At 49.1% G+C, this 26,356-nt stretch overlaps 1 protein-coding gene across 1 annotated transcript; it reads left to right on the top strand.

The window, feature by feature from the left end:
* Window positions 1-26,356, top strand: LOC138760257 (ribosomal protein uL30-like). The gene is made up of 7 exons (XM_069930585.1): window positions 1-105; window positions 244-352; window positions 7,926-8,089; window positions 8,210-8,347; window positions 10,885-10,994; window positions 24,808-25,018; window positions 26,028-26,356. The coding sequence occupies exons 1-6, from the start codon at window positions 92-94 to the stop codon at window positions 25,014-25,016; spliced, it is 744 nt and encodes a 247-aa protein (XP_069786686.1). The 5' UTR covers window positions 1-91; the 3' UTR covers window positions 25,017-25,018; window positions 26,028-26,356.

Here is a 26,356-nt window from a genome sequence, read left to right as displayed (position 1 = left end):
GTCGTTGCTCTCCCAGACGGCAGGGGGCAGCCGCGGACAGGGCAGCGACGTGGCGCATGCGGACGGAGCCGGCGCGTGGAGCTGCTGGAAGATGGACGGCGTGGAGTGAGTGTCAGGCCTCGGCCCCGAGCGTCCCCCTCGTCCCTGCCCTTTCACCGTCTACAATGTCCGTCCGTCCTCCGTGTCCGTTCCTCCCCCCCCCCCGTTTTCCGCCGCTGCAGCTGAACTGCTTTCACTTCACAGAGAGAAAAGGCGGCTGCCCCTGGTCCCCGAGTCCCTGCTGAAGAAGAGGAAGGTCTATCAGGCGGTCAAAGCGACTCAGGCGAAGCAGGCCTTGGAGCAGAAGCGCAAGGTACCACGGGCTGTCTCTGCACTGATAGGTAGTATTGCACGGGCCGAGTGGCCTACCCAGCACCACGGGCTGTCTCTGCACTGATAGGTAGTATTGCACGGGCCGAGTGGCCTACCCAGCACCACGGGCTGTCTCTGCACTGATAGATAGTATTGCACGGGCCGAGTGGCCTACCCAGCACCACGGGCTGTCTCTGCACTGATAGGTAGTATTGCACGGGCCGAGTGGCCTACCCAGCACCACGGGCTGTCTCTGCACTGATAGATAGTATTGCACGGGCCGAGTGGCCTACCCAGCACCACGGGCTGTCTCTGCACTGATAGGTAGTATTGCACGGGCCGAGTGGCCTACCCAGCACCACGGGCTGTCTCTGCACTGATAGGTAGTATTGCACGGGCCGAGTGGCCTACCCAGCACCACGGGCTGTCTCTGCACTGATAGATAGTATTGCACGGGCCGAGTGGCCTACCCAGCACCACGGGCTGTCTCTGCACTGATAGGTAGTATTGCACGGGCCGAGTGGCCTACCCAGCACCACGGGCTGTCTCTGCACTGATAGATAGTATTGCACGGGCCGAGTGGCCTACCCAGCACCACGGGCTGTCTCTGCACTGATAGGTAGTATTGCACGGGCCGAGTGGCCTACCCAGCACCACGGGCTGTCTCTGCACTGATAGGTAGTATTGCACGGGCCGAGTGGCCTACCCAGCACCACGGGCTGTCTCTGCACTGATAGGTAGTATTGCACGGGCCGAGTGGCCTACCCAGCACCACGGGCTGTCTCTGCACTGATAGATAGTATTGCACGGGCCGAGTGGCCTACCCAGCACCACGGGCTGTCTCTGCACTGATAGGTAGTATTGCACGGGCCGAGTGGCCTACCCAGCACCACGGGCTGTCTCTGCACTGATAGATAGTATTGCACGGGCCGAGTGGCCTACCCAGCACCACGGGCTGTCTCTGCACTGATAGGTAGTATTGCATGGGCCGAGTGGCCTACCCAGCACCACGGGCTGTCTCTGCACTGATAGGTAGTATTGCACGGGCCGAGTGGCCTACCCAGCACCACGGGCTGTCTCTGCACTGATAGATAGTATTGCTCGGGCCGAGTGGCCTACCCAGCACCACGGGCTGTCTCTGCACTGATAGGTAGTATTGCACGGGCCGAGTGGCCTACCCAGCACCACGGGCTGTCTCTGCACTGATAGGTAGTATTGCACGGGCCGAGTGGCCTACCCAGCACCACGGGCTGTCTCTGCACTGATAGATAGTATTGCACGGGCCGAGTGGCCTACCCAGCACCACGGGCTGTCTCTGCACTGATAGGTAGTATTGCACGGGCCGAGTGGCCTACCCAGCACCACGGGCTGTCTCTGCACTGATAGGTAGTATTGCACGGGCCGAGTGGCCTACCCAGCACCACGGGCTGTCTCTGCACTGATAGATAGTATTGCACGGGCCGAGTGGCCTACCCAGCACCACGGGCTGTCTCTGCACTGATAGGTAGTATTGCACGGGCCGAGTGGCCTACCCAGCACCACGGGCTGTCTCTGCACTGATAGATAGTATTGCACGGGCCGAGTGGCCTACCCAGCACCACGGGCTGTCTCTGCACTGATAGGTAGTATTGCACGGGCCGAGTGGCCTACCCAGCACCACGGGCTGTCTCTGCACTGATAGGTAGTATTGCACGGGCCGAGTGGCCTACCCAGCACCACGGGCTGTCTCTGCACTGATAGGTAGTATTGCACGGGCCGAGTGGCCTACCCAGCACCACGGGCTGTCTCTGCACTGATAGATAGTATTGCACGGGCCGAGTGGCCTACCCAGCACCACGGGCTGTCTCTGCACTGATAGGTAGTATTGCACGGGCCGAGTGGCCTACCCAGCACCACGGGCTGTCTCTGCACTGATAGATAGTATTGCACGGGCCGAGTGGCCTACCCAGCACCACGGGCTGTCTCTGCACTGATAGGTAGTATTGCATGGGCCGAGTGGCCTACCCAGCACCACGGGCTGTCTCTGCACTGATAGGTAGTATTGCACGGGCCGAGTGGCCTACCCAGCACCACGGGCTGTCTCTGCACTGATAGATAGTATTGCTCGGGCCGAGTGGCCTACCCAGCACCACGGGCTGTCTCTGCACTGATAGGTAGTATTGCACGGGCCGAGTGGCCTACCCAGCACCACGGGCTGTCTCTGCACTGATAGGTAGTATTGCACGGGCCGAGTGGCCTACCCAGCACCACGGGCTGTCTCTGCACTGATAGATAGTATTGCACGGGCCGAGTGGCCTACCCAGCACCACGGGCTGTCTCTGCACTGATAGGTAGTATTGCACGGGCCGAGTGGCCTACCCAGCACCACGGGCTGTCTCTGCACTGATAGATAGTATTGCACGGGCCGAGTGGCCTACCCAGCACCACGGGCTGTCTCTGCACTGATAGGTAGTATTGCATGGGCCGAGTGGCCTACCCAGCACCACGGGCTGTCTCTGCACTGATAGGTAGTATTGCACGGGCCGAGTGGCCTACCCAGCACCACGGGCTGTCTCTGCACTGATAGATAGTATTGCTCGGGCCGAGTGGCCTACCCAGCACCACGGGCTGTCTCTGCACTGATAGGTAGTATTGCACGGGCCGAGTGGCCTACCCAGCACCACGGGCTGTCTCTGCACTGATAGGTAGTATTGCACGGGCCGAGTGGCCTACCCAGCACCACGGGCTGTCTCTGCACTGATAGATAGTATTGCACGGGCCGAGTGGCCTACCCAGCACCACGGGCTGTCTCTGCACTGATAGGTAGTATTGCACGGGCCGAGTGGCCTACCCAGCACCACGGGCTGTCTCTGCACTGATAGGTAGTATTGCACGGGCCGAGTGGCCTACCCAGCACCACGGGCTGTCTCTGCACTGATAGGTAGTATTGCACGGGCCGAGTGGCCTACCCAGCACCACGGGCTGTCTCTGCACTGATAGATAGTATTGCACGGGCCGAGTGGCCTACCCAGCACCACGGGCTGTCTCTGCACTGATAGGTAGTATTGCACGGGCCGAGTGGCCTACCCAGCACCACGGGCTGTCTCTGCACTGATAGGTAGTATTGCACGGGCCGAGTGGCCTACCCAGCACCACGGGCTGTCTCTGCACTGATAGATAGTATTGCACGGGCCGAGTGGCCTACCCAGCACCACGGGCTGTCTCTGCACTGATAGGTAGTATTGCACGGGCCGAGTGGCCTACCCAGCACCACGGGCTGTCTCTGCACTGATAGGTAGTATTGCACAGGCCGAGTGGCCTACCCAGCACCACGGGCTGTCTCTGCACTGATAGATAGTATTGCACGGGCCGAGTGGCCTACCCAGCACCACGGGCTGTCTCTGCACTGATAGATAGTATTGCACTGGCCGAGTGGCCTACCCAGCACCACAGGCTGTCTCTGCACTGATAGGTAGTATTGCATGGGCCGAGTGGCCTACCCAGCACCATGGGCTGTCTCTGCACTGATAGAGAGTATTGCACGGGCCGAGTGGCCTACCCAGCACCACGGGCTGTCTCTGCACTGATAGGTAGTATTGCACGGGCCGAGTGGCCTACCAAGCACCACGGGCTGTCTCTGCACTGATAGATAGAATTGCACGGGCCGAGTGGCCTACCCAGCACCACGGGCTGTCTCTGCACTGATAGATAGTATTGCACGGGCCGAGTGGCCTACCCAGCACCACATGCTGTCTCTGCACTGATAGATAGTATTGCACGGGCCGAGTGGCCTACCCAGCACCACGGGCTGTCTCTGCACTGATAGATAGTATTGCACGGGCCGAGTGGCCTACCCAGCACCACGGGCTGTCTCTGCACTGATAGATAGTATTGCACGGGCCGAGTGGCCTACCCAGCACCACGGGCTGTCTCTGCACTGATAGATAGTATTGCACGGGCCGAGTGGCCTACCCAGCACCACGGGCTGTCTCTGCACTGATAGATAGTATTGCACGGGCCGAGTGGCCTACCCAGCACCACGGGCTGTCTCTGCACTGATAGATAGTATTGCACGGGGCGAGTGGCCTACCCAGCACCACGGGCTGTCTCTGCACTTATAGGTTGTATTGCACGGGCCGAGTGGCCTACCCAGCACCACGGGCTGTCTCTGCACTGATAGGTAGTTTTGCACGGGCCGAGTGGCCTACCTAGCACCACGGGCTGCCTCTGCACTGATAGGTAGTATTGCACGGGCCGAGTGGCCTACCCAACACCACGGGCTGTCTCTGCACTGATAGGTAGTATTGTACGGGCCAAGTGGCCTACTCAGCACCACGGGCTGTCTCTGCACTGATAGGTAGTATTGCAGGGGCTGAGTGGCCTACCCAACACCACAGGCTGCCTCTGCACTGATAGATAGTATTGCACGGGGCGGTTGCCTACCCAGCACCACGGGCTGTCTCTGCACTGATAGGTAGTATTGCACGGGCCGAGTGGCCTACCCAGTACCACGGGCTGTCTCTGCACTGATAGATAGTATTGCACGGGGCGGTTGCCTACCCAGCACCACGGGCTGTCTCTGCACTGATAGATAGTATTGCACAGGCTGAGTTGCCTCCTCAGCACCACGGGCTGTCTCTGCACTGATAGTATTGCACGGGCCAAGTGGCCTACCCCAGCACCTGTTGTTTATATGAATGATCTAAGGAAGAGGATCTGAGGAAACTGGGGGGTTGGGTTCAAGGATCACAGGATGGTTCTGGATTCTATGGACACTGCAGTTGGAGGAAATACACAAGATGCTGCAGGGATTCAGCAGGTCAAACCGTGTCCTTTACATTGCAACGGCAGAGAGACTGAACCAACGTTTCAGGCTTGAGAGATGGAAGAATGCCAGCAAGCATGAGGGTAAAAGGGTGGGAGTGTGGTAGGGCAGGAGATGTAGTGATGGCCACAAATGGAGCACCGAATGCAGTAAATCAGATCTCTGGGTGTACAGGTGAAGTGTTGCTTGACGTGAGAGGCCTGTTTGGGGCCCCGGACTGGGGTGAGGGAGGAGGTGTGGGCGCAAGTGTTGCACCTCCTGCGGGCCCAGGGGAAGCTGTTGGGGATGTGATTGGTGGGGAGGGATGACTGCATGAAGGAAGATTTAATCAAAGTATTTAAAATTATGAGGGGGGTAGACAGAGTAAATGTAGATAGACTTTTCCACTGAGAGTGGGTGAAATACAAACCAGAGTACATGGGTTAAGGGGAAACTTCTTCACACAGGGAATGATGGGGGTGTGGAACGAGCTGCCAGCTGAAGTGGTGAATGCGGGCTCAATTTTAACTTTTAAGAAGAATTTGGACAGATAAGTGGATGTGTCAGGTACAGAGGGTTGTGGTCTGCACATGCTAGAAGGGCTGAAGGGCCTGTTTCTGTGCTGTCATGTTCTATGGATTGATGCAAAAAGATTCTGAGTACCTTGCCTTGCAACCCTCCCATAATTTTAGACATTTCCCAGACCAAGTTTCTCTGGTCTCTCCTTGAACCTCATAGTTTCTAATCCAAGCAACACCCTGGAGAATTTCTTCTCTGTCCTTTCCAAAGCCTCCATATCATTCCTGACATGAGGCAACCAGAATTGTGCACAATATTCCATGCAAACTGATCAAATTCTATCGGGCTGCAACATGACTTTTATAGTTTAATATCCAATGAAGGCAAGTATACCACCGCTCTAATTGTGTGGGCACTTTCAAGGAGTTGTGGGCCTGAATCCCATCTCATGACATAAGATTCTTTTATTGTCATGTATTAAAACAGGTGTAATAATACAGAAATTCAACTTTAGTCTGCTGTAAGGCAGACAAATATTCCCATCACTGGCAACCCTTATAGTCAGGAAAAGAAACAAAAGAGTGTTCCCTGCCCCAGAATCACTGAGTGTCCATGGATTCACCTCCAGCGCTTCTGTAGCCACACAATCTTCAGTCCAAACTATCGGCAATTCTGATCCAAACCTCCCACACAATCAGGAAGTAGTCAGTGCCCTCGGCACCCTCTCGTATCCCACTTCCGATACCTGGTATCCCTTCAGCCAGTCTGTAGCCTGGTGCAAATCCTTTGACCACAGTCATCAGCTGCCTGTATGTTCTTCAGCCTCAGAGCCTCTCATTAGTCTACCGCCATGGTCCTCGTCCCATAGGGTCAACTCCTCTGCTTCTCCTCATATGGGGGTTGGTTTCCCCATTTTCTGCAGCCCTCCACCAGTGGTCTGCTTCCTCAGAGTCCGCAACCCCTCGAGGCCGCTGCCGATCACACGTGCTACTATCTTTGGCACAGACCTTGCAGTCGCAGGACCACCATCAGCTCCTTTAATGGGCTGCTTAAGGCCTGTATGGGTCCATCAGTAGTTGGGCCAGGCAGTAGAACCCTGCAGAGAAATTCTAGGCCTCCTTTCCCCAATCCTCACCTTTCACCCTCCCGTACGCTTCACAAAGATCCCTCTGCACATCAATGTCTTGAACAGTCATTAACTGTACATGTTACTAAACATTTGACCTCTCAAAGTGCCACACTTACCTTATCTGCCATTTCTGTCCAGATATGTAACTGTCCTTTTGTATTCATCGATGGCCGTCTCCATTGTCCAGATCTGAGCCTTCTCGGCAAACTTACCCACCTACTTAGTTTTTCATCCAAGCTTCAGCAGAGATCCCAACATCGATCCTGTACAATACTGGTCATGGAGCAACATCCTGCAACTACTACCCTCTGTTACTGACAGGTCAGTCCATTTTAAACCCAAAAGCCACTCATCACCATTGTTCCCTCGAAGCCAGAGGTTCCCAACTTGGGGAACATGTCCCCCCCCCCCCCCCCCCCGTGGTACATTTGCACTTTTCAGGGGGTGCATTGGGTCTGAGAGAATAATCACAATGCATGGTATTGTAATCTGCAGTCAGATTGCACAATGTTTTTTTTTTAAAATCCTTAATTTTTAGGGGTACATGGGAACCTATAAAAATGCCCAAGGGGGACAGAGGAATAAAAAGGTTGGGCACCCCCTGCTCTAAGCTGTGCAAGTGCACGCGCGTTTTGTGCCAGAGCACAAAGGGAATTCATGTGCGCACAAAAGGGCAGTTCCCTCATTTGGTGGAAAATAAAATTGTAACGATGTACATTGCTTTGTAGAATGCAGTCATACTGGTATTTTATTAAAACAGGCCAAAATAGTTTGATTAGCCATGAGAACTAACCTGTGTCAAAATGATCCTGCAACCATTTCATCGTTGCACAGGCATTTAGCGCACATGGACTTAAGTGACAGGAAAAAAATGTGCACACCCAAAGATTTTTGCACACTGACTAAAAATTAGAGGTAACAGTGCTCACTACCTTCATCGATCCTCAAAAAAGGCAAACAAATTTGTAAAATGTGATTTCGTCTATCCCATCCAGATTTAATCTTTAAAGTACAACTAACACATTTTAATTGAGTTTTGGGATCTGGTGTTTCAAATTTGATTTGGATCTGGCTACTGAATTCGATGCTGATTTTGCATTCGTGCAGCTCTCACTTTGAACCATCGCTGCTCATTCTTTTCAGTTTCAGAAGGGAAAGCAAATTCGTTTTAAGCGATTTGAGAATTTTATGAAGGACTCCAGGCAGAGACACCGGGATGAAGTCCGGTTAGCACGAATGGCAAAGTCTCCAAAGAAGAAGGATGTGCCTGAGGACCAGAAGCTGGCATTTGCAGTGCGGCTGAGACCGTGAGTCCCAACCTAGACCGTGGGTCCCGCCCCTGGCATCTACAAAGTACAGATTTACTAGATATAGTTGTCCGGCTGGCTCAAATGCTTCGTCTTTAAATCCACCAACTATTTTTGCAGGATTCAGGGGGTCAGTCCTCAAGTGCGGCAAGTTATTCAGATGTTGCGGCTCAGAAAACTGTACAGTGGAGTGTTTGTGAAGTTAAGTAAGACGTCGCTGCAGATGCTGAAGGTGGTGGAGCCCTACGTTGCTTGGGGGTAAGGAAAGAATTGTTGCTTGTGGATCATTCAGTTCAGATGGCATATCGGAGCAGAACATCGTGTCCAATAGCAGTGGGGCTATTTTGACTTCTGGGGATAAAGCGACAGTTTAAATTCATAAATTTTTAAATTTAGACCTACAGCACGGGGACAGGACCTTTTGGCCCACAAGTCCATGCTGCCCAGTTTACACTCAATCAACCTACAACCCCTGGTACATTTTGTACAGTGGGATGAAACCAGAGCCCCCGGAGGAAACCCACGCAACACGGGGAGAGCATACAGACTCCTTACAGAAAATGTGGAATTGGAACCTCGGTCCTGATTGCTGGTGCTGAGCACCGTTGTGCGAGCCACGGCACTAACCATGCTAGTTCTATGATGGGAAGTGGGATGATGCTTTGAGACTGGTTTTGTTTGAGTCACTGTGACCTTGTCCTTCTGTGCACCACGTCAGTATTGCCCCATTTGATGGCCTCCTTGGCTGTATAATTAATGAATTAACCCAGAGGTTCATTTTTACATAGTCATATCCCATAAACACCAATGCAAAATTGATTACATCTGTTTTATTTGATGGAGGAATAAATAATTTCCAAGTTATGGAAGATTGCAGCAAAGTGCAGGCCCTTCAGCCCACAATATGCTGACCTATGTAAACCTACTCCACAACAATCTAATCTTTCCCCACCTACTACACACAACTCACTATTCTTGCAGCCACGTGCATATCTAAGAGTGTTCACTGTCTCTATTTTTCGGGCCTCCACCACCTCACAGCTTTTAAACTCAATCTCCCGACTATTGAAGTTGAACACACCATATGCATTCTTGACTACCCTATCAACTTGAGTGGCCTTGAGAGATCTGTAGACCTGGACCCCAAGAGCCAACTTTTCCTCCACACTCTTAAGAATCCTGCCATTAACCATGTACTCCACCTTCCAAGTTGGGCTTTCCAAAAGTGCATCACTTCACCCTTAACTGGAAAAGAACTGTATCTACCTCTTCTCCCAACTCTGCATCCTGTCTATATCCTGTTGCAATCTATCAATATTACCAGTGGATACACTCTCCGCAACACCTTCAAGCTCTTATCATCTGCAAACTTTCTGACCTACCCCTCCACTTCATCTATAAAAATCAAAGAGAGTAGATCCCTGCAGAATGCCACGGATCACTGTCCTCCAGGAAGATGTTCCATTCACTTTTGCCAACTTGGAATCCAATCACCCAACGTGTCATGGATCTATGCGTCATGACTTTCTGAATGAGCCTGCAATGGGGAGCCTTGTCATCTCCTTACTAAAATCCAAATCCACTACATCCACTGCCTTAACTTCATTAATTTCCTTTGTCACCTCTTTGAAAACTCAATTAGATTTGTGATGTACAACCTTCCAGTCACAAAACCATGCTGCCCATCCCTGAGAAAACTGCCTCTCTCCAATCATTTACCACTGACATAAGCCTCACTGGTCTATAATTCCTGGGATTCTTACCTTTCTTATATTTACCATTCCCCAATCTTCTAGTACCTTTCTTGTGGCCGGGAAGGTCGCAAAAGTCCTCATGAGCACTCCCAATGAACTCTTCTCTGTTGTAACCTGGGCTACAGTCTGTCCCATCCTGGGGATTTGTCTATCCGAATATTTTTAAGAAGATCTGCACTTCACTTTCTTTACCTCAGTATGCTCCAGCACATTAGCCTGTTCTGCACTGACCTCGTGTTCATCAAGATCCATCTTCCGTGAACATTGAAGCAAGGTATTCATTTAGGGCCTACTCTGCCTCCAGACACATGTTCTCCCCTTTATCACTAATAGTCCCACCCTCACTCATCATTCTTTTGTTCTTCAGTACATGGATAACATCCTTTGAGTTCCAAAGTCCTTTTTTTTATACACTCCTTCCTGGCAACCATATAATTCTCATGGGCCCTTCCTGACTTCTGCTTCCTCACCCTTGTGACTGCTTTCTTCCTCCTGACCAGCTCTCGTTAACTGTAATTCCTTTACCACCTTTAGCCTCTCCTGTGGGGTGGCGGTTGAACCGATCCATGACCCCACACATGTTCTCCCTAAGCATCCTCCACATTTCTGCTGTGCCAAAAAGAACTTTCCTGCAGACTCTTGGGCTTCATACATTGGGAAAGAAGGCAGACATTGAACATGAGATCTGAAAGATTAGATATGTCATTGCAGAATTGCCTCTGTTCTCAATGCCCCTCCGCCCAGCCCATCAGAAGAATTCAGCCCTCTCAGTACCGATTAGAGGATGGAAACTCAGTGCAACTTTTCAAAGACAAACCTTAAGGGTAGGGAAGTGCAGCAGGATTACCGGCAGCAGCAGGAGAGGAATTGAGCACAGCTTTTAGATAATTAATGTTTTTTAAAAATTCTACCAGGTAAATGGTGGTGTGGAGAGGGTTGAGTAGCATGGGGTTTGTGTTATCTCTGTCAGTGCAGTCAGCATGTACTGTCACTTGCTTCATCAACGTGCTCAGTTCATAGTGGTGGGCTTTTACTCTGCAGGTTTCCGAATTTAAAATCCATCCGGGAACTTGTTTTGAAACGAGGTCAAGCTAGAGTCAACAAGAAGCGTGTCCCTCTCACTGACAACGCGATCATCGAGCAACACCTAGGTAATGCAGACAAGCCTAACATCACAATGGTAAAAAGAAATCGAATTGAGGTTCTTGTTTCCAAGTTAATAACGAATTACTGAGGGGAGAATCTTTCAATCTCTGACATTTTGTCCCACCTAATTTACACCTTATTAACTTACAACCCCAGGGACATTTTGAACAGTGGGAGGAAACCAGAGCCCCTGGGGAAAACTGACACGGGGAGAATGTACAAACTCCATGCAGACACTGGGGGATTAGAACCAATTATTGGGGAGGTCGGGCAAACGGATTGTTTTCTCTGGAGCATCACACCTGCTGGAATTTTATAAAATAACGTGAGGTTTTCATTGGGTGGACAGTACGGTTTCCCCAGGTACAAATGTCATTAACGAGAGGTTGTGCATTCCAGTGAGGTGGGGAAAGGAGGAGAGAGATGTTCGGGGTATTTATTTTTAAACATAGAGAGGGGTACGTGCCTGGATCAACCTAGTGAAAGCAGATACGTGGGTAGTGTTGAAGAGGCTTTCATGCGCACACAGGAATCATCAGGGGAACGAGGGATAGGTGTCACTTTCAAACAGCAGAGTTTCAGTTTAACTTGGGCATTTTGTTTGGTTCAGACAGATGGGCCAAAGGACCAGTGTTCCTCTGCTCTACTCATCCATAATCTGAACAGCATGCTAGAATTAGGCTTGGATCGTTCAACCTAACTTGAGGGCGTGGAACATATTGGAACCAATGATAGGGGCAGGAGTGGGGTTTAGGGAATTCGGAAAGAGGCTGACAAGCAGGATCTCCAAGCTGGGAACTTCTGGATTACTCACGGTGTCACATGCTGGGGAAGGTCAGAACAAGAACGCAGTGCAGATGAATGTGTGGCTAAAGAAATGGTGTGGGTACAGGGATTAAAGTCTGTGTCATTGGAACCTTCTCTGGTGAAGGTGTGACCTGTACAAGTGGAATGTGTTACACCTGTACTGGAGGGGTACCAACGTCCTGGCAGGGAGGTCTGGGAATGCAGTTCGGGGAGGGGCGGCGCGGGTTAAACTAGATTCATGGGGGTGGGAACCAAAGTGAAGAGGCAGAGGAAAAGGTGGTGAGCACACTAGTAGGGCCAGCTCATAGGGAGTTTGTGTGGAAGGAAAGACAGACGGTAACATTGCAGCCATGGGGATGAGTTGCAATGCAACAGGACGCAGAATCAGAGAAGTAACAAATACAGGGTTAAAGGTTTCATATTTAAATGTAAAAGGCATAAGAAATAAAGTGGATGACCTTGTCGTACAGCTGCACACTGGCAGGTATGGTCATGGAGTCGTGGCTAAAGGACAGTGTCATTGAGAGCTGAATGTTCAAGGATAGGCAGGTAAGCAGTGGGGTGGTGTGGTGGTGTTGGTCAGGAACAACATTAAATTATTGGAAAGAGGGGACAGGAGCAGAAGATACAGAATCATTGTGGGTTGAGTTACAAAATGGCAAGGGTAAAAAGACACAGTTAGCTGTTATATACAGACCTCCAAACAGTAGCCGGGATGTGGACAACAAATAGAAAAGGTGTGTCAGAAGGGCACAATGGTCATTGTGGGGGATTTTGACATGCAAGTAGATTGGGAAAACCAAGTTGGGACTGGATCTCGAGAAATAATTTAGAGAAAGCCTCGGAGAACGGTTTTTAATGAGCCCACGAGGGGATCAACTGTACTGGAATAGGTGTTGTGTGAGTAACAAAGGTGATTGGAGAGCTTAGAGTGAGTTCAATTTGAGATTTAACAAGGAAGAAAGCCAGATGTGTTGATATTTCAATGGAGTGAAGGGAATTATGGGGGCATGAGAGAGGAACTGGCCAAAGTAGACTGGAAGGGGTGACTGGGAGGGAAGACGGCAGAGCAGCAATGGATGGATGAAATGGGGAAGGTGGAGGATAAATACAGACCCTTAAAAAAGAGGGAATATTCATATGGAAAAATGTCACAACTGTGGCTGATGAGGGAAGTCAAAGCCAATCTGAAAGCCAAAGGGAGGGCAGACAAGGAAGGTAAAATTAGAAAATGACCCTGGAGATGAGAAGATGGCAGAGGAACTAAATCAGTGTCTTGCCTCAGTCTTCACTGTGGAAGACGTGAGCCGTGTGCTGGATGTTGAAGAGTGTCATGGAAGGGAAGTGAGTGCAGTTATTATTTAAAGGGAGAAGGAGCTCAGAAAGCTGAATGGTCTCAAGGTGGATGCGTCTCTCGGACCAGATAGATCACACCCTCGGGATCTGAAAGAGGTGGTGGTAGAGATTGTGGACGCATTGGTCATGATCTTTCAGGAATCGATAGATTTTGGCATAGTCTCGGAGGATTAGAAAATTGCAAATGTCACCCCGCTATTCAGGAGGGAGGGAGGCATCAAAAAGGAATTTATAGACCGGTTAGCTTCACGTCAATGGTTGGGAAGATGATGGAAACAATTGTAAAGGATGAGGTTACAGAGAACTTGGAGGCAAGTGACAGGACAGGCCAAAGCATCAGGGTGTCCTTCAGGGAAATCTTGCTTGACAAACCTATTAAAATTCTTTGAAAAAGTGACAAGCCGGCTGGATATGGGAGACACATTCGATGATTTAGATTTTCAGAAGGCCTTTGACAAGGTGCTGCACGTGAGGTTACTTAACAAGAGGCTATTGGCTGATTGGCATGAAACAGAGTTGGAAGACCAGGATCGTACTCTGGTTGGCTGCCAGTTGCTGGTGGTGTCCACAGGGGTTAGGGTTGGGGACGCTGCTTTTCATGATATGGATTCTGGAATTAACAGCTTTGTGGCCAAGTTCCTCACACCCCACACCCCTAGTGAAGAAATTCCCCTTAAACATGGCAGCATGTTCCTCACTCCCCACACTCCCTGTGTAGGAATTTCCCTTAAACATGGCTGCTCGTTCCTCACTCCCCAGACCCCCCGTGAAGGAATTCCCCTGAAACAGGTAGCTCATTCCTCACTCTCCACACACCCGTGAAGGAATTCCCCTGAAACAGGTAGCTCGTTCATCACTCCCCACACCCCCGTGTAGGAATTCCCCTTAAACATGGCAGCACGTTCCTCACTATCCACACCCCCGTGTAGGAATTTCCCTTAAACAGGTAGCTCGTTCCTCACTCCCCAGACCCCCCCCCCCCGTGAAGGAATTCCCCTTAAACATGGCTGCTCGTTCCTCACTCCCCAGACCCCCCGTGAAGGAATTCCCCTGAAACAGGTAGCTCATTCCTCACTCTCCACACACCCGTGAAGGAATTCCCCTGAAACAGGTAGCTCGTTCATCACTCCCCACACCCCCGTGTAGGAATTCCCCTTAAACATGGCAGCACGTTCCTCACTATCCACACCCCCGTGTAGGAATTCCTCTTAAACAGGTAGCTCGTTCCTCACTCCCCAGACCACCCCCCCCCGTGAAGGAATTCCCCTTAAACAGGTAGCTCGTTCATCACTCCCGACACCCCCGTGTAGGAATTCCCCTTAAACATGGCAGCTCGTTCATCACTCCCCACACCCCCGTGTAGGAATTCCCCTTAAACATGGCAGCACGTTCCTCACTCCCCAGACCCCCCCGTGAAGGAATTCCCCTTAAACAGGTAGCTCGTTCATCACTCCCCACACCCCCGTGAAGGAATTCCCCTTAAACATGGCAGCACGTTCCTCACTCTCCACACCCCAGTGTAGGAATTCCCCTTAAACATGGTAGCACGTTCCTCACTCCCCACACCCCCGTGAAGGAATTCCCCTTAAACAGGTAGCTCGTTCATCACTCCCCACACCCCCGTGTAGGAATTCCCCTTAAACATGGCAAGACGTTCCTCACTCTCCACACCCACGTGTAGGAATTCCCCTTAAACATGGCAGCACGTTCCTCACTCTCCACACCCCTGTGTAGGAATTCACCTTAAACATGGCAGCACGTTCCTCACTCTCCACATGCCCGTTTAGGAATTCCCCTTAAACATGGCAGCACGTTCCTCACTCTCCACACCCCAGTGTAGGAATTGCCCTAAAACATGGCAGCACGTTCCTCACTCTCCACACCCCCGTGTAGGAATTCCCCTTAAACATGGCAGCACGTTCCTCACTCTCCACACCCCAGTGTAGGAATTCCCCTTAAACATGGCAGCACGTTCCTCACTCCCCACACTCCCTGTGTAGGAATTCCCCTTAAACATGGCAGCACGTTCCTCACTCTCCACACCCCCGTGTAGGAATTCCCCTTAAACTTGGCAGCACGTTCCTCACTCCCCACACTCCCTGTGTAGGAATTCCCCTTAAACATGGCAGCACGTTCCTCACTATCCACACCCCCGTGTAGGAATTCCCCTTAAACATGGCAGCACGTTCCTCACTATCCACACCCCCGTGTAGGAATTCCCCTTAAACATGGCAGCACGTTCCTCACTATCCACACCCCCGTGTAGGAATTCCTCTTAAACAGGTAGCTCGTTCCTCACTCCCCAGACCACCCCCCCCCGTGAAGGAATTCCCCTTAAACAGGTAGCTCGTTCATCACTCCCGACACCCCCGTGTAGGAATTCCCCTTAAACATGGCAGCTCGTTCATCACTCCCCACACCCCCGTGTAGGAATTCCCCTTAAACATGGCAGCACGTTCCTCACTCCCCAGACCCCCCCGTGAAGGAATTCCCCTTAAACAGGTAGCTCGTTCATCACTCCCCACACCCCCGTGAAGGAATTCCCCTTAAACATGGCAGCACGTTCCTCACTCTCCACACCCCAGTGTAGGAATTCCCCTTAAACATGGTAGCACGTTCCTCACTCCCCACACCCCCGTGAAGGAATTCCTCTTAAACATGGCAGCTCGTTCATCACTCCCCACACTCCCGTGTAGGAATTCCCCTCAAACATGGCAGAATGTTCCTCACTATCCACACCCCCGTGTAGGAATTCCCCTTAAACATGGCAGCACGTTCCTCACTCTCCACACCCCCGTGTAGGAATTCCCCTTAAACTTGGCAGCACGTTCCTCACTCTCCACACCCCCGTGTAGGAATTCCCCTTAAACTTGGCAGCACGTTCCTCACTCCCCACACTCCCTGTGTAGGAATTCCCCTTAAACATGGCAGCACGTTCCTCACTATCCACACCCCCGTGTAGGAATTCCCCTTAAACATGGCAGCACGTTCCTCACTATCCACACCCCCGTGTAGGAATTCCCCTTAAACATGGCAGCTCGTTTCTCACTATCCACACCCCTGTGAAGGAATTCCCCTTAAACATGGCAGCATGTTCCTCACTCCCCACACTCCCTGTGTAGGAATTCCCCTTAAACATGGCAGCTCGTTCCTCACTCCCCACACACCTTGTGTAGGAATTCCCCTTAAACATGGCAGCTCGTTCCTCACTCCCCACACCCCTTGTGTAGAAATTCCCTTTAAACATGGCAGCATGTTCCTCACTTCCCACACACCTTGTGTAGGAATTCCCCTTAAACATGGCAGCTCGTTCCTCACTCCCCACATCCACTGTGTAGAAATTCCCCTTAAACATGGCAGCTCGTTCCTCACTCCCCACATCCACTATGTAGGAAATCCCCTTAAACATGGCAGCTCGTTCCTCACTCCCCACATCCACTGTGTAGAAATTCCTCTTAAACATGGCAGCTCGTTCCTCACTCCCCAAATCCACTGTGTAGGAATTCCCCTTAAACAGGTAGTTCGTTCATCACTCCCCACACCCCCGTGTAGGAATTCCCCTTAAACATGGCAGCACGTTCCTCACTCCCCAGACCCCCCCCGTGTAGGAATTCCCCTTAAACAGGTAGCTCGTTCATCACTCCCCACACCCCCGTGAAGGAATTCCCCTTAAACATGGCAGCACGTTCCTCACTCCCCACACCCCCGTGTAGGAATTCCCCTTAAACATGACAGCATGTTCCTCACTCTCCACACCGCAGTGTAGGAATTCCCCTTAAACATGGTAGCACGTTCCTCACTCTCCACACCCCTGTGTAGGAATTCACCTTAAACATGGCAGCACGTTCCTCACTCTCCACATCCCCGTGTAGGAATTCCCCTTAAACATGGTAGCTCATTCCTCACTCTCCACACCCCCGTTTAGGAATTCCCCTTTAACATGGCAGCACATTCCTCACTCTCCACACCCCCGTGTAGGAATTCCCCTTAAACATGGCAGCACGTTCCTCACTCTCCACACCCCAGTGTAGGAATTCCCCTTAAACATGGCAGCTCGTTCCTCACTCCCCACACCCCCGAGAAAGAATTCCCCTTAAACATGGCAGCACGTTCCTCACTCTCCACACCCCTGTGTAGGAATTCCCCTTAAACATGGCAGCACGTTCCTCACTCTCCACACCCCAGTGTAGGAATTCCCCTTAAACATGGCAGCTCGTTCCTCACTCTCCACACCCCTCTTTAGGAATTTCCCTTAAACATGGCAGCACGTTCCTCACTCCCCACACCCCCTGTGTGGGAATTCCTCTTAAACATGGCAGCTCGTTCCTCACTCCCCACATCCACTGTGTAGGAAATCCCCTTAAACATGGCAGCTCGTTCCTCACTCCCCACATCTACTGTGTAGGAATTCCCCTTAAACATGGCAGCTTGTTCCTCACTCCCCACACCCTCTGAAAGAATTTCATCCTCAACCCATGCCATTTCTTGTCTCGTACAACCTCTGGAAAAAGCCTGTTCCCACCTCCAATGCAATACTTCCATTTGTGCCCAAAGCTCTCTTTACAGCCAGATCAATCTGTGTGACTACTTTCAAGGAAAGCAGTTTCTGCATTGTCGGATCCCTCTGTTTCCCAGCAGTCTTGAAGTCTTACCCTGGTTTGTCTTTGCAAGTGCAACACCTCACATCTGCATTAAATTTCATATCTCTTACTTTTCTAGCTGTCCAGATCCTGTTGCCAGCTTTGAGGGTCTTGCTTGCACCTTCAGTCTTGGTGTAAGAATATAAGAAATATAAGCAGGAGTCGGCCATTCAGCACGTTGAGTCTGCTCGGCCATTCAATATGATCACGGCTGATCTGATCATTGACTTAACTCCACCGACCTGCATTTTCTCCATATCCCTTAATTCCTTTTTTAATGTAAAAATCTATCTAAATAAACCTTAAATATGACCTTAATGAAGTCACCTCAACTGCTTCCCTGGCTGGAGAATTCCACAGATTCACGACTCTCTGTGAAAAAGTTTTTCCTTATCTCCATCTTAAATCTATTCCCCATAATTTTGAGGCTGTGTCCCCTAGTTCTGGTCTCACCTACCATTGAAAACAATTTTCCTGCCTCTATCTTATCCATCCCTTTCATAATTTGATATGTTTCTATGAGATCTCTCATTCTTCTGAATTCAACAGAGTGTAATGCCAGGTGATTTCGTCTCTCCTCTTGACCAGGATGGTTCCTGGAATGCACATGAGGAGCATTGAGAGCATTTGGACTATATCTGAAGGATTTAGAAGAATGAGAGGATCTCAGAAACATTTCCAATGCTGAAAGGATTGAACAGAGTAGATGTGAATAGGATGTTTCCCTTGGTGGGTGAATCCAGAACAAGAGGGCACAGTCTTAGAATTAGAAGGGTCCCATTTAAAACAGATGAGGAGAAATTTCTTTATCCAGAGGGTTGTGGATTTGTGGAATTCGTTTCTACATCCAGCTGTGGAGGCTCAATCATTGGTGAAGTTTAAAGGGAAATAGAGACGTCAGGGCATCAAGGAATATGGGGAAAAGAGCTGTGGGGAGGACTCGATGGCCGAATGGCCTACTTCTGCTCTTTTATCTTGTGATCATAATCAAGAACCTGTCAATCTCTGCCTGAAATGTACCCAATGAGCCAGCCTCAACAACTGCCTGTGGCACCACTCTCTGGCTGATATAGGAGCACTGTCCTAATTATCCACTCTATATTGTCCACGTCCGGCTTGGCGAATAGTGAGATAAAGTACCCATTTAGAACCTCAGTAAAGCACAGAAGAATATTCTCCCAGAATCACAGTGCGGCTTTCGCGCAAACAGAGGAACTACTGACTTGGTCTTTGCCCTCAGACAGCTCCAAGAAAAGTGCAGAGAACAAAACAAAGGACTCTACATCACCTTTGTTGACCTCACCAAAGCCTTCGACACCGTGAGCAGGAAAGGGCTTTGGCAAATACTAGAGCGCATCGGATGTCCCCCAAAGTTCCTCAACATGATTATCCAACTGCACGAAAACCAACAAGGTCGGGTCAGATACAGCAATGAGCTCTCTGAACCCTTCTCCATTAACAATGGCGTGAAGCAAGGCTGTGTTCTCGCACCAACCCTCTTTTCAATCTTCTTCAGCATGATGCTGAACAAAGCCATGAAAGACCCCAACAATGAAGACGCTGTTTACATCCGGTACCGCACGGATGGCAGTCTCTTCAATCTGAGGCGCCTGCAAGCTCACACCAAGACACAAGAGAAACTTGTCCGTGAACTACTCTTTGCAGACGATGCCGCTTTAGTTGCCCATTCAGAGCCAGCTCTTCAGCGCTTGACGTCCTGCTTTGCGGAAACTGCCAAAATGTTTGGCCTGGAAGTCAGCCTGAAGAAAACTGAGGTCCTCCATCAGCCAGCTCCCCACCATGACTACCAGCCCCCCCACATCTCCATCGGGCACACAAAACTCAAAACGGTCAACCAGTTTACCTATCTCGGCTGCACCATTTCATCAGATGCAAGGATCGACAATGAGATAGACAACAGACTCGCCAAGGCAAATGGCGCCTTTGGAAGACTACACAAAAGAGTCTGGAAAAACAACCAACTGAAAAACCTCACAAAGATAAGCGTATACAGAGCCGTTGTCATACCCACACTCCTGTTCGGCTCCGAATCATGGGTCCTCTACTGGCACCACCTATGGCTCCTAGAACGCTTCCACCAGCGTTGTCTCCGCTCCATCCTCAACATCCATTGGAGCGCTTTCATCCCTAACGTCGAAGTACTCGAGATGGCAGAGGTCGACAGCATCGAGTCCACGCTGCTGAAGATCCAGCTGCGCTGGATGGGTCACGTCTCCAGAATGGAGGACCATCGCCTTCCCAAGATCGTGTTATATGGCGAGCTCTCCACTGGCCACCGTGACAGAGGTGCACCAAAGAAAAGGTACAAGGACTGCCTAAAGAAATCTCTTGGTGCCTGCCACATTGACCACCGCCAGTGGGCTGATATCGCCTCAAACCGTGCATCTTGGCGCCTCACAGTTTGGCGGGCAGCAACCTCCTTTGAAGAAGACCGCAGAGCCCACCTCACTGACAAAAGGCAAAGGAGGAAAAACCCAACACCCAACCCCAACCAACCAATTTTCCCCTGCAACCGCTGCAACCGTGTCTGCCTGTCCCGCACCGGACTTCTCAGCCACAAACGAGCCTGCAGCTGACGTGGACTTTTTACCCCCTCCATAAATCTTCGTCCGCGAAGCCAAGCCAAAGAAAAAGCACAGAAGTGCTGGTGGAACTCAGCAGGTCTCGCAGCATCCGCAGGTGGTAAAGATACATAATCAATGTTTCAGACCTGGGCCCTTTTTCAAGATATCAAAAGTTTGCAGCTAATATAAAGATTAGATTTCTGGACAGTGTAGAGAATGATCAAATACCGAGTGTGCACCACTTGATGTCCACGATTCGTCCTGTGAAATTGGGCATTAGGCTACATGAATATTGTGCGAACACCTGATAAGTGTGAGGTGCTTCACTTTGGTAAGAAGAATCAGAATAGGACATACGTGGTAAATGGGAGAGCATTGAGGAATACAGAAGAGCAGAAAGATTTAGGAGAAACGGTACATCGTTCCCTGAAGGTAGAAACTCACGTGAATAGGGTGGTGAAGAAGGCTTTTAGTATGCTGGCCTTTATCAATCATTGCATGGAATCTAGGAGTTGGGAGGTGATGTTGAGATTGTATAAGACGTTGGTGCGGCCTCATTTGGAGTTCTGTGTGCAGTTCTGGTCGCCTAATTATAGGAAGGATATAAACAGAGTGGAGAGAGTGCAGAGAAGGTTTACCAGAATGTTGCCTGGGTTTAAGCATCTGGAGAATGGGGAGAGATTGGACAGATTGGGTCTTTATTCTTTGGAGCGTAGAAGGTTGAGAGGGGATTTGATAGAAGTATTTAAGATTATGAAAGGGATAGACAGAATGGATGTGGATAGACTATTTCCGTTAAGAGGAGGAAAGTTTAAAACAAGAGGACATGAGTTAAGAATTAAGGGGCAGATGTTTAGAGGTAACATGAGGGGGAACTTCTTTACTCAGAGAGTGGTAGCTGTGTGGAATGATCTTCCGGGAGAAATAGTGGCGGCGGAGTCAATTGTATTATTTAAGAAAAGGTTGGACAGGTATATGGATGAGAAGAAGATGGAGGGTTATGGGCATTGTGCAGGGAGGTGGGACTAGAAAGGGGTGTTTGGTTCGGTGCGGACTAGAAGGGCCTAATGGCCTGTTTCCGTGCTGTAAATGTTATGTTATGTTTTATGTTATGTTACCATATTACTATATACATTTTGCAAAACTGCAGTATATGGGATTCAGAACTTAGTCTAAATTACACTTTAATCTTTTTTGTTTTTAAACTTCTGTGTAAACACTTTGTAGCCTATATCACACACCATTGAACAAAGGGGATCTGGATCACCTCCATCACTGTTCTTATCTTCCTCATAGTCTTCCCCTGGAAGGGTTTCAAGTTGAATAACCTCCATTGATGATCTGTCATCCCTGAAGGAACTAAGGACCTGGCTGAGGCCCTTCTTGGGGAGGTGTTGGCTTCTTCAGGAATATGCCCAGTGTTGTTGCCTAGTTTGATTTTTTCTTCATAAATGTCTTTATATTTAACAAACACTGTATGAGCATTCCCCTCTATCAGTAAAAATCATACGTCTGCTAAGTCCAGTTCTCCGATCGGGATTTCTCAACTCTATTATAACCTTATAGGACCACAGATGACAGATGTATATGTGGTCGGACATTGCCCAAACAGCTTTTAAGTGACGCTTACCTATTATAGAATAGGATAGAGATCAGTTACAGATATGAGCAGGGAGGTGGAAGATGGTGTTTAATCCGGACAAGAATGAGAAGCCAAATACATTGGGAATGTCTAATGGTAGGGTTCCATAAAGTATTCCTGTGCAGAGGAATCTGGGCATCCAGATCCATAGCTCTTTGAAAGTGGTCACACATGTCGATCGAGTGGTAAAGGTGGCGTGTGGAGTATTTGGCTTCATTTGGACTTCATTGAGTATAAAAGCAGATCGTCTTCTGGCTTTCCAAATGTCCGGTTAGACCACACAAAGTCTTGTGTTGCTCATTATTGGAAGGATGTGGCGACTCTGGAGAAGGTATTGAGGAAATTACTAGGATTATGTCTAAATGTGTTATGAAGAAAGGTTGAGTAGGCTGGAGCTTTTCTCTTTGGAGTGATGTAGGTTGAGAGGCAACTTTATAGAGGGGCACATGTTTTATGTATGGGTGGGGTGGAGAGCAGTGTCTTTTATACATGGAGGGTGGACAACCAGCGCCTTTAATATATAGATGGGGTAGACAACCAGCTCCTTTTATACATGGATGGGGTGGACAACCAGCTCCTGTTATACATGGATGGGGTGGACAACCAGCTCCTGTTATACATGGATGGGGTGGACAACCAGCTCCTGTTATACATGGATGGGGTGGACAACCAGCTCCAGTTATACATGGATGGGTGGACAACCAGCTCCTTTTATACATGGATGGGGTGGACAACCAGCTCCTGTTATACATGGATGGGGTGGACAACCAGCTCCTGTTATACATGGATGGGGTGGACAACCAGCTCCTGTTATACATGGATGGGGTGGACAACCAGCTCCTGTTATACATGGATGGGGTGGACAACCAGCTCCTGTTATACATGGATGGGGTGGACACCAGCTCCTGTTATACATGGATGGGGTGGACAACCAGCTCCTGTTATACATGGATGGGGTGGACACCAGCTCCTGTTATACATGGATGGGGTGGACACCAGCTCCTGTTATACATGGATGGGGTGGACAACCAGCTCCTGTTATACATGGATGGGGTGGACAACCAGCTCCTGTTATACATGGATGGGGTGGACAACCAGCTCTTGTTATACATGGATGGAGTGGAAAACCATCTACTGTTGTCACTAGTGCTTTTTATTTATGGATGAGTGGACAACCAGTGCATTTTATACATGGATGTGGTGGACAACCACCTCCTTTTTCCCAGGTCAACATTGACCAATATGCAGGGAACAACTGTTCAGTTTGAGTGGAGGAACATTTAGAAATGTCAGAGAAATGTATTTGACACAGAGTTGGGGACCTAGAATACTCAGTCTGTCTAGTGCTGGAGGCTGTTACAATGGGGTATTTACAAGATTCTTAAGCATAGCAATGAAAGAAAAAATTTGATTTTTTTTTGGGCTATGGATGAGAGAAAGATTGGATTGATTGAGGAGTGGTCTATATAGGATGGCACAACATGGTGGACTAAGGCCCGTACTGTACTGTTCATTGTACAGAAGGCATATGGCTCTTGGAAAAGTATGTCTCACAAACATGCCAATTTCAGGTTATGGAAACATATTGTATAAAATGGATACATTTTAAAATCTAAGAATACGTCGGAGAATGTCGTTAAAACCATGCCTACGAGTAACAGCTAGATAAAAAATATTCAGAATACTCTGATCATGAAATGGTGATTGATGTAGATTGGTAAGTAGAATCAGAATTGGTAAGAATCAGAATAGGACATACGTGGTAAATGGGAGAGCGTTGAGGAATACAGAAGAGCAGAAAGATTTAGGAGTAAAGGTACATCGTTCCCTGAAGGTAGAAACTCACGTGAATAGGGTGGTGAAGAAGGCTTTTAGTATGCTGGCCTTTATCAATCATTGCATGGAATCTAGGAGTTGGGAGGTGATGTTGAGATTGTATAAGACGTTGGTGCGGCCTCATTTGGAGTTCTGCGGGCAGTTCTGGTCGCCTAATTATAGGAAGGATATAAACAGAGTGGAGAGAGTGCAGAGAAGGTTTACCAGAATGTTGCCTGGGTTTAAGCATCTGGAGTATGGGGAGAGATTGGACAGATTGGGTCTTTATTCTTTGGAGCGTAGAAGGTTGAGAGGGGATTTGATAGAAGTATTTAAGATTATGAAAGGGATAGACAGAGTGGATGTGGATAGACTATTTCCGTTAAGAGGAGGAAAGATTAAAATAAGAGGACATGAGTTAAGAATTAAGGGGCAGAGGTTTAGAGGTAACATGAGGGGGAACTTCTTTACTCAGAGAGTGGTAGCCGTGTGGAATGATCTTCCGGGAGAAATAGTGGCGGCGGAGTCAATTGTATTATTTAAGAAAAGGTTGGACAGGTATATGGATGAGAAGAAGATGGAGGGTTATGGGCATTGTGCAGGGAGGTGGGACTAGAAAGGGGTGTTGGTTCGGTGCGGACTAGAAGGGCCTAATGGCTTGTTTCCGTGCTGTAATTGTTATGTTATGTTATATGTTATTTTAAAAATGACAAGTTGCCCGATTCTTGATAATGTCAGAGACAATTTGTTTTTTTGTTAACATTTTGTTATCCAAATTAATATGTAGCAGGATTGATAAAGAGTCACAATTGTAACAAGTGCATAAAGAAAACTACTGTTTTTTAAAATTAATTTAGTTGGGTGGCTCAAAACTCCCCTGCCCTTTGGTAAGAGTAGGACGGGCAACTTCACTTTGCAGGTGTGACGGAGACAAGTAAGAGTTTATTGGAGATTTTTGCCATTGTTTTTACAGGAAAGTGGGGCATGATCTGTCTTGAGGATTTGATTTGTGAGATTTACACAGTCGGAAAATCCTTCAAGGAGGCCAACAACTTTCTCTGGCCCTTCAGGCTGTCAGTCGCTCGACATGCAGCAAGGAATAAAGTGGGATTTCTCAACGAGTTTGGAGAGACTGGAAACCGTAGAAAAGAAATCAACAAGCTTATCCGTCAGCTCAATTAAAGGTAAGGACTAGGTTCTGACCAGCTCCGTGATCAGTGGTACGAAAAGTATATTAACTTCACAGAGAGAAAGCTGGAAGTAATACTGAGCATCTCTTTTTCAGATCAAAAAGGAGTGAATGAGTATCGGGGCTACTCTTCCTTTAGATGCTTGGAATTGGAATTTGAAACAGGGAGTATCAGGAAAGTTGAGATGTAGGTAGACAGGATGGTGAAGGAGGTGTTTGCCATACTTACCTTTGTAGTCAGGGCATTGAGTTCAGGAGCAGGATCTTAATTTTTTTCAGGCAAGGAAATGGTTTTAAAAGGAAAATACTGGAAAGTTTCTACAGTTCTGTGGAGATGAGTTTTCTTCAGAAATTTACATTCTAGCCTGCAGTGGATCAGGATTTGACACTGTCTGCTTGGATTCCTCAGGATAGCTAAGGAATATCAGCTTTTCCTGCCACATACCCAGAATAGCAATGTTATAATTAAGAACCACGTTGGTCTTTCATCAACCAGGTGACAGCCCTTCAATGCAGCATTCACAAATGGAATGTTGGCCTTTCTGCTGGAGGGATTGAGTTTAGGAGCTGTGAGGTTATGCTGCAAGTTTACATGGTGCTGGTGAGCCCGCTTCTGGAGAACTGCATTCATTTCTGGTCTCACTTGCTTTGGAGGCAACGCAGAGGAGGTTCCCCAGGTTAATTCCAGAGATGAGGGGGTTGGCCTATGAGGAGAGGTTGAGTCATCTGGGACTCGCTGGAATTTAGAAGAATGAGGGGATCTTACAGAAATGTAGAAAATTGTTATACAATAAGTTGTTTCCATTGGTGGGGGAGACCAGAACTAGGAAACATAGCCAGTAAGGGAATTAAAGGAGATGGGGAAAAGGCAGGTAGGTGGAAGTGAGCCGATCACCAGATGAGCCATGATCATAGTGAACGGCTGAGCAGGCTCGACGGGCCGGGTGGCCAATTCCTGCTCCTGTTTCTGATGTATATCCATCATTGATGTTTTTGTTTTGCAGGTTCCGCGTGGATTAATGCACGGAGGTGCCGAGAGGGCTGAATGGTCCTGACCATGAGGGGAATTCAGATCTGGAGCTTGGGTTGCCCATGTTTTGGACAGGACCCTGTGGGGCTGCAGAAGCGCTGGAGGCAAATCTATGGACACTTGGTGACTGGGGGGACTCTCTTTTGCTTCCCTCTCTTAAGTCTGACTGTAAGAACTGTAGAAGGTGCTCAGGCAATTCCTGCCAGTGGCAAATCTGTCTGCCTTGCAGCAGGCAAAAACATTTCATGTAATATAGCACTGTTTTATTGGTTTGACAATAAATTGAATATTGATTCTCCCAAA

This window comes from Narcine bancroftii, chromosome 4 (assembly GCF_036971445.1).
Source record: "Narcine bancroftii isolate sNarBan1 chromosome 4, sNarBan1.hap1, whole genome shotgun sequence".
NCBI lineage: Eukaryota > Metazoa > Chordata > Chondrichthyes > Torpediniformes > Narcinidae > Narcine > Narcine bancroftii.
Note: the sequence above shows the minus strand (reverse complement) of the source record. Positions and strands in the feature narration are given on the sequence as shown.

Excerpts from the sequence above, each read along its gene's own strand:
- LOC138760257 (XM_069930585.1), top strand. Across the intron at positions 8,090-8,209 it reads TTTGCAGTGCGGCTGAGACC|GATTCAGGGGGTCAGTCCTC; the intron begins GTGAGTCCCAAC and ends CTATTTTTGCAG. Across the intron at positions 8,348-10,884 it reads GAGCCCTACGTTGCTTGGGG|GTTTCCGAATTTAAAATCCA; the intron begins GTAAGGAAAGAA and ends TTTACTCTGCAG.